A 9,258-nucleotide genomic window follows, 5' to 3' on the forward strand; every position below is an offset into this window, starting at 1 on the left:
AATTTGATACTTAAAATTAAAAGAAATATAAGAAATATTATTAAATGTTTTTTTTATAAAATAAATAATAATAATAATAGTTTACATTATCAAATTTAAAATAAATAGCCATTACCTACGCTACGTGTTTTTATTTTAATTAGAAAAAATAGAAGTGAAATTTTCATTTAGAGTTAAAAAAAGTTGCTTTGTCCAATTTTCATTTTAATCGATAACAAATAGTGACGTACGTATAAGTATTTTAAAATTTTCTTTTTAAAACTCAAAAGTGATGTTCGCGTTCGAAATTTAAAATAAAATGGATCAGGACATTCGAAGTGATTCGCCCGGTGATACGCATCGCCAGGAGCAACATTCGAAGACTTCTTTTTTAATTGAGGATATTTTGTATCGTGGGCAAAGGAATACTTTTAAACAGCCAGATCCGAGGAGATTTGATTATGAAAGGGAGCCTAAATATTTCCCAGTAGCCAATGAGGTACGGCCTGTGGCTAGGGAAGGGTCCTATTTACAAGTGGCTATGGGTGCCTTAGGAGCATATTTACACACACCGAGTACTTATAAGGCTGTGGAAACACCTTACTTCCTATCTCAAGGTACGTTAATACCCTGTAACTAATATAAATACATATTTATATGAAGTCCGGAATACAAAGGGCCAATGAATAGATCAATGCGAAATACATTTTTTTCTAAGTTAGAAGTATTATAACGACTAGGATAAATTACAATTTTTTTTTAAATTTAAAGTAATTTGATTCGATTCTAGTTTTCTGAAAGCAACGTTTATTTATGTAGTTTTTACATACATATTGCTCCTGTTATTTAACGTGGTGGTTGGGACCCCCGGCAAGCATAATAAGCATAACACTTTTTTTTGTCAATAGACGCTATGAACGTCATTTGGCCACTACGTAAGCCCATTTTGCAACAATTTGGTCAAATATATTCGTATAATTGCAGTTAATAGTTCAATTAAAAGCAAGATAACTTGATACAAAATAATTTTTACGATAATAATTTATCGACGAAGCAGATGGCCTACCTGATGGTAACTGGAAAAACATCGCAGATAAAACGAGCAATACTTCGCAGGGCGTGCAAGCAACACGTCCTGCAAACTGCTGCCATGTGTCCATCAACCTGAGGCGTAGCTGTTAAGTCTCATGTGGTAATCACACCTACAACCACGCCCTTCCCGGAGCCGAAGACTTAGCATAGCAATGCTGCTTAGCGGTAGAAATAAGCACGTAGAAGTTCACCGAACGAGGTCTGTCACAAAGATGCTACCAATTTCAGTAATACAATTAAATATAAAGAACTAGAGTGGAGGCGTAGCAGTGACTGCTACGCGACTGCTACGCCGCTAGTTTACATCATATTGAAGCCACACCTAACTAGTTAGTAGTGGTAGAGCTTTTAGTGACTCGTCTGCGATCCGCAGAAGTAATAACATGATTATTTCTGCCACTAAGCAGCATTGTTGCAATTCTTTCCGGTCTGAAGGGCGTGGTTGATGATGTAATAACGTGCACATGACGTTAAAAATAACGCTTCGATTCTGGACACACGATGCAAAATATGTTCCTTGCATGTCCTGCGAGTGTTGCTCTGTTTATTGGCGATGGTTTTCTACTTATCAACAGATGTTTCATCTGTTCGGTCCGCCAATTATTAAAAGGTGATATATAAAGACCTAATGTCCATAGTGAAAACTGATGAGTGTGTTTGGTCAGGTGTTCCGCACCCCTGTTCACCCCGCCAGATAAAAGGTGATATTGCAATCAAAAGCTAATTTTGATAGTGAAAACTGATGAGTGTTTTTGGCCAGGTGTTCCGTACCACGCCCTGTTCACTCCTTCGGAGCTTTCCCTGTCAGCGCTGAAGCACTGCCGTCGGAGGAAAGCAAGGACCGTCTTCTCTGATCCGCAGCTAACAGGTAAGCGTTATTCTGACAAATAACTTTGCACAATTCGGTTTTGCGTCCCGGTAGCTTACTACCATAAATTAAAGCAGTATTATTTATACAGTTTTATATGACATACCATGACGTCCCTAAAATAAGGATTAGGTACAAGTAAAAAACAAGAGCAACAACAAAATTATAATTTAAAACTATTTCATATTAAAAAAATGCAAGCTTTGTCCCGGAAAATTGGTAAAAATTTCATTGCTGTTCTTAACTCGTGAACGGCTGGACCGATTTGGCTAATTTAGGTCTAGACATAATCTTGGAAGTTTAGGGAAGGTATAAATAGTGAGAACAATACTTAAAACGGCATTAATATACATAATTATTGTGTACGTGGGTTTGTCACCCAAATCAGTCTACAGGTGGACCGATTTTGATGAAATATTGTGTGTGAATATCAAAGGGTTCCTGGATGGTTTGAAAATACAATAGGACCTGGTTTAATGGGCAGGACGTTGTCTGCCGGGTCCGCTAGTAATAGATAAAATTGTGTTGTTGTTGTTATTTCTTTTTTCTATATTTAATAAGGCTGATAACACTTTTAGTAGATTAAAAATAAATTCCATCTTCACGATGCAAGCTAAAAAACATCTTATAATTTAAAACGAACACGTCTTGTCATGATGTTTTGTATTTAGATACGTTTTTGCTTCTTAATTGTATGCCTTTCTTGAAAAAAAACAGCTGCAGATTGAATACAATCCATTTCAATTGAACTTAGTTCATTTATAATTCGTATTATCTAAATATCCGCAAGTAATATAAGTATCTCGACTGTCTCTGGTATCTCGAAAACAAATCTAACGATTGGAAAAAGAATGTAAAAAAAAATACACGTTTTAATTTTCAAATTGTTTACAAACAAGTAACGTCTCTATATGATTCGAATATCAAATTCTCTTATTAAAATATAATACCAAGCATAACCGTTCAAGCCATTGAAGCCGTGCATAAGTATGAGACAAAAACCAAACCAAATGATGGCAACGGTTAAAAAACCAGACTTTTAAATGTATACCAAAACGTTTATATTTGCGTTAATATTTTAATTTTGGCCAGGTCTAGAAAAGCGCTTCGAGTCTCAGCGCTATTTGTCAACTCCTGAGCGCGTGGAACTAGCCGGCGCTCTCAACTTATCTGAGACTCAGGTGAAGACCTGGTTCCAGAACCGACGAATGAAGCACAAGAAGCAGATGAGGAAACAGCAGCAACAACAAAGAGGTAGGTCCCAGCGCATGAGGATTGCGGCATGAAAAAATCATCAGCGGAATGAAGTTAAGTTTCTTATCGGCTTATTTTCGGTTGAATCTGCCTTCCGCACCAGTTACTATTTGTGGACCGTTTTAACGTTTCCTCAGAATCAGAGGCGCTCAGAATTAGGCACATCAAGAAGCCGTGTACACGACTGATATTGTAGCATCAAAAACCACTCGACTTTAGAATGGTTATCGAACAAACCTTTAGTCATTTCATAATATTTAGCAGTTGACAGTTATATTATTTTTTACCTGTAATGTTCTAAACGTTCACCATAAAATGGGAAAAAGTTTGGGAGCTAGCAACATACCGCGGGTGTAAAGTTAGACGTGCGCGTGGCGTTTTCACTGGAAATAAATACATTTAGAATTTTATGATGCTCAGTGTACAGACCGGCGGGTGTTTGCCTAGTTATCGGTTTATTAATTTGATTGATTTTCTCTGAAGCTTCAGAAGAAGGAACGAGATACGAATATTAGTATTTCAAAAAAAGTAATGTCACTCGGGTCGCAGCTGAAAATCAGCGTTATGCATAAACTTGTAATACATGGCATAGGTATCAGTCAATTTCTATTTTGATATATCGTTATTTGGAACAGTTACAATGGCACTTAAAATAAAACTGTGCTGCATGTACGAGTAATAGTACACAAATTATATAAATGTTCCACTAGATTTAGTGTATTTTATGTTTTTATTTATATTATAGATACGTACTACGGGATGTCTATGGATGTTATATATTTGATTGAATAAACTCTTCCGTTCGATCATAACTCATTTGCAGTAGCCGTGTAGTAATTTTTGTTTTAGCTAGGCTGGTCATAGGATAGATATTTAATTTTCTGTTGATCTTGTTATGTATGTAACACCAACATTAATTCTTAGCTCCCAAGAATGAATGTTGGTGTTTGAAGAAGGATGTTCGGGGCTTATGAATGATACGGCAAACAATGTCGCTTCTGCGTTTCTTAGTGGGGTATGTGGGATAACATGGATAAACGTATTTTTCTTTCTTCTTTCTTTCTTGAATAATCTTCTGATGCAAATTGCTGGAGTGTTGATTGCCCTTCTGGCATCTGTGTTCTCTATGAATAAATTAGTTACCTACCTACCTAGGAACAAGTTCTTTTTGTGTGAATGTTACTTTTGCCTTAACAATCCGCCTTGAAACCAGTCTCTATGCGATGTTTTTTAAAATTAGCAATTATAACAAATATTTATTAAAACAGGTTTGTGGTTTTCGTCCGTATTCTGCGTTGTGAAATAGAAAAATGACAGGCCAAAATTTTTACCCGTCTAGTGTTATGATTTCGGTAAAATGAACAATAATTTTCCATAAAACGGTGTAGGTCCAGTTACAGTTTTATCATATACCGCACTGATATTCTAGAATATGTTATCGAGATACGTTTTACATCGGCTTCAGAGCAATGTGGACACCGCAAGCCACGATTTCAATCTTAACAATTGTACGCACACCGTACAAACTTTTTGGATGACTGCAAAATAGCTTATGCCCGCAAGAAAGTTTCGTTTTCTTTCTCTAAAAGTAATTTTCTATCCCTCGGTTATACTTTTACCAACAGAAAAGACGCCCTATGTACCTACTTCTCTGTATTATATATTCTATATTATGAAGGACGCCTACTTGAAATAAATGAATTTTGAATTTGAATTTGATAATGTATTGATATTAAGATATTCATTATAATCGGTTAAGTATTCAAAAATTTTAAGTGTTACAGACCGTACATTGTTCATTGTATTCCTAATATTAACGATCTAACGTTAAATCATGCATTAATCATTATCTTTACAATCGAGTACAATCTATAAGGTTCATTAATCATAACATGAGTATCGAATGCCTTCCATATGATACTACCAGTTCCAAACTACTAAGAAACATAGTTTCAAATTGAAGCAGCTAAGTTAATACCCCAGGGATGGGAACTCCGGAAGGTAACTGTTAATTAGTTTTCCAAACTCGCTCCTTTGTCCCTATCGAGAAATTCCTTGGAATTAACTAAGAATATTAAAGATATTTCTGCTGTATCAAAGCAGGTTTAAGAGTTATAATGAAACTGCACTTATAGTTACGTATTTTGTATAGACAACCTAACGAATTCCTTGAACGAACTGAAGTACTGAATCGTTACACGTTAAACAACATATCGTATCGTAACTCACATTTGTTAATACTGGCTGCATGTGTTAGTAAATAGAGAATTACAGCACTATTTCTTAAATAATACCGATGATTATATTATTTATTTCAGACAACTCATATTTTGTATATTCATTGATAGTATATTCATAGTTTATTTTGTAAATAGAATATAAAGGCCTTTACTAGCCTTTACTCAAAAATTTAACAATGAGTATACAAACTGTGAACTATTTGAAATATAAAATAAAATCATTGGTATTATTTTAGATATAGTGCTGTAATTCCACGAAGTGCATGCACACGATTTGTTTATTAGTTGGGTAACAATAGGTATATCATCCAATCTCAAATTAGGGAAATATATCGAGGCGTAGCCCAAATCTAAGAACTTGGTATCCTTAAACAAGGTTAAGCGATATTACACGCTGAGACAGTTTCTTACACTGTACCACGCTCATGTCCGAACTGGCACAGAGTACTAAGTATATACCTGTGGGATGGCTCTGCTAAGCCAGCTTTAGTTTGTTACTCTACGGTTGACCAGAGATCGGCGACGAGTTGCTAGCACAGGCGAAACTACTCAGTAATACAGAACTGTTGGTTTTTTATAGGAGTGTGCTTAGGAAATTCATAATCTTGTTTCTCCAGCACCATTCTACCCAAAGCAGACTAGCTCGACTCCGTGAACGGTGGTATCATTATATGTATAATACCCCAACTACCCAACGCCTATCTACTCAGCTTCGACTCGTTCTAGATGGTTCCGATACGACTCACTATTTTTTTCTCTTTTTGTTCTACTGCAATCTCAACTGGTGAGATGAGAAAAGTGATGATGCAGTCTAAGATGATCTATGCTTACGTGTTAGGTTTCTTCTTGCAGCAACGTACCGGAACGCTTACTCGTTTAGAACGTCTTCGTTGGTACCTGTCTAGAATTGATATTCTAATTTTACTCAGCCATCATTGAATTGTAGTGATATTATGTTAACGTATTGCTTCAATTTTTTTAGGTCTGGTCACTAATTAACTATTTATTGGTAATGGTTTAAGATAATGTTAGATTGTCTATCCTATATTTTAATACACGTATCTACCTATTTTTCTATTTAATAAACCTACAGCGGCTGAGTTTGACTTACCTGGCCCGATAAGTAGATACTTACATATTCCTCAACACATTAGTAAAGTTAAATAGCACAGAATACCAAGAATTTAAATTCTAAATTCGGTTTATTTGTAGGCCCACTCTTTTTTTTTTTTTTTTTTTTAATGGCTTGCGTTTGTACCAATTGGGTACGATTTACTTCGCCAATGTCACGTGGTATGGAGGAGACACGCTTTTGAGAATGATCGGTGAAATATGAGGAAGACAGGCCCACTCTATATACACTTTTATAACGTCGAATCAGTCTTTATTTATTTCACATAGGGAAAAGGCAAAGGTTTGCATCGTACAGCCAAATCAAATCATTTAATTTATAGTGACTCTACCGCAGTCCATTAACTATAACTTGACCGATTTTTTTAAAAGTCCTCCTTATCAAGTAGAGTACGAGTTATACTGAATGAAGATGATGATGATGATGTACTTAGATGATATTAATACTTATAACATTTATTATAACATTTCAATTTTTCAATTTCATTATTCAATTTTCAACAGCCAAGCGAGTACCAAGCTTCGGTTTAGGCAGTTCTTTCGTAACTACATAGATCCTTCAAAGGTAAAAACAATTTCATCTTGACTAAAGTTAAAAATAAAATAGGCCAGAGGAGTACAGATTACTAAGGTAAGTAGGTAGGTACTCTGTGTCTTTAGGCGGAAAACACAACGTCGTATAATTTAGAGTAGCAAACCTCAAAGACGGGAAATTGAATTTGGAATTGCCGCTTTCGCGCCACAACTCAAGACGTTCCATGATTCGATTACGAGAACAAGATGGCTGACGTCTTCGTTGTCATGGAAACGGGACGTCTTGGAATTTGTGTCAAACGAATTTGTCCTTTATTGCTATTCATTACGATGGCAAATACAATGTATGGGTTATTTTCTTTGATGATTACATCGGAGTCGCTTGAAGATGCTTAGTTTATACGAAATTTAACCATATTCTGTAGTATTAAAGTTGGTCTTGGTATATTTTAGACGCGATTTCATGGTCGAAACATATTGTAGTTTTAAAAGCTTGGCTGTTAGGGGAGGACTAGATGGAATGTACCACAGGCATTTATGATTGTCTTTTGTTGATATCTATGTATTTTTGTCCATTTTAAATAAATTAACCTTACATCTTTGTTTCTAGTCACCACTTTCTTAAAGTACTTTTTGTTTCTAGGTGCCATAGCAGTAGACTTTACTACAAAGCTGTCATCGCAAACGGCAGAAAGAAAGGTAAGAAACAAAAGTATCAGAAATGAAAAGTCATAAGAACGTAATATGAAGATTTATCTATGGCAACTAAATAACAAAACCTTTTAAGATAACACAATTTATTAAATCAATAAATATTGTCAACTTAATTACGCTTTTAGCTTGACAACAAGTGCTATCTATCCCTTTACAAAGATAATATTTAACTATTTTTTTTAAACATCTGACATAGAGGCAAAGACACTAAGGGTGAGTGCCCAATTTTTCAATAAATTGCTAACAATATTATATTTATTAAGTTTATAAGTAATTAAATACCCATCCTTATTAAAATTCTTACTAATTAAAGCAAAGAGAAAATTAAATTAAAGCCCATTTCATAAGTTTAAAAATGACAATGAGAACATAATGAAATATGAGATAATCTTAAATTCTTGTAATCGTACTAAATTAACAAGAAGTAATTAAAAAAATTTGTAACTGACTCCGTAGTTTAGTAGTTAACATGGTTAAATATGTTGCATGTGGTCCTTGAATAGGTCCTAGGCCGGGAATTGCGTTTATCTGTTATGAAATTATCCGTACGCGTGCGCAAGTCCAGCTCGGCTTTATTTACGTGCGTACGTGTGTTACTGTCAATGAGTATAGAAAGAAGTATACTCACTATATACTCTTGTAACACATAATTATGGTTAAACTAGCGGTGTGTAAGCTCGGAATCCCACTCTCCTGTGAGAGCAGTAGTTGAACATTAATAGGCTGAGGATTACGAAGTCGAAATATTATTTTACAGGAGGATTCACGAATATCGACAACCCACACGTCGGACTCTGAAACGGAGCATAGTGACAGCGACATCGACATCGTAGGCGAGCCCAATTATACACAACACTATAATGGCACGTAAAGTGATTAGTAATTACGTATTTAATCATCTGTTAAAATAATCTGTAAATATTTCTATTGAATATTATATATGCTAATGGATAAATTATTATTGTCAGTTTTGCTGAAAAATACTTAGTTTTTTGTCGTCTAACAACAACCAACGCACCATAGGCACGTAAACTTATAAAAAAAGTACGGACGGACTGAGTAATTTGTGATATTTATCTGTAAATGTTGGTATCTACAGAAAAATATAACAAATATATAAATTTTAATAAAATGGCTATTTGATGAATATGCGTACGTACCGATTTTCCTTTCCACGTTGATTCATTTTTCGAGTTCCTGTATGCAAATAGGATGTTTAATGTCAAAATATTTTGACGGTATTTTCCGTCACAATATTTTGACATTAGTAATCTTATAAAAGTACTTAAGTCAACCCTTTCATTTGGATAAATTATTAATTTACAAGATATGTGAAGCAGTGCCTTGCACTTCATACATGCTTAAAAGCACTGCCTACCCTAAAATTGATATATAACTCGTATAGGAGGAGGTTTTTTGATATTTGATGCAATTTTCCTGCCTTAT

The 9,258-nt window shown here is 34.8% G+C and overlaps 1 protein-coding gene across 1 annotated transcript; it reads left to right on the plus strand.

Annotated features, from left to right (window-relative positions):
* The first annotated feature begins 298 nt into the window (after nt 1–298).
* LOC120628397 (brain-specific homeobox protein homolog) lies at nt 299–8,683 on the plus strand. Its single transcript, XM_039896752.1, has 5 exons — nt 299–596; nt 1,832–1,939; nt 3,032–3,193; nt 7,742–7,797; nt 8,570–8,683. The coding sequence occupies exons 1-5, from the start codon at nt 299–301 to the stop codon at nt 8,681–8,683; spliced, it is 738 nt and encodes a 245-aa protein (XP_039752686.1).
* The last annotated feature ends 575 nt before the right edge of the window (nt 8,684–9,258 follow it).

This window comes from Pararge aegeria, chromosome 12 (genome assembly GCF_905163445.1).
Source record: "Pararge aegeria chromosome 12, ilParAegt1.1, whole genome shotgun sequence".
Classification (NCBI taxonomy): Eukaryota; Metazoa; Arthropoda; class Insecta; order Lepidoptera; family Nymphalidae; genus Pararge; species Pararge aegeria.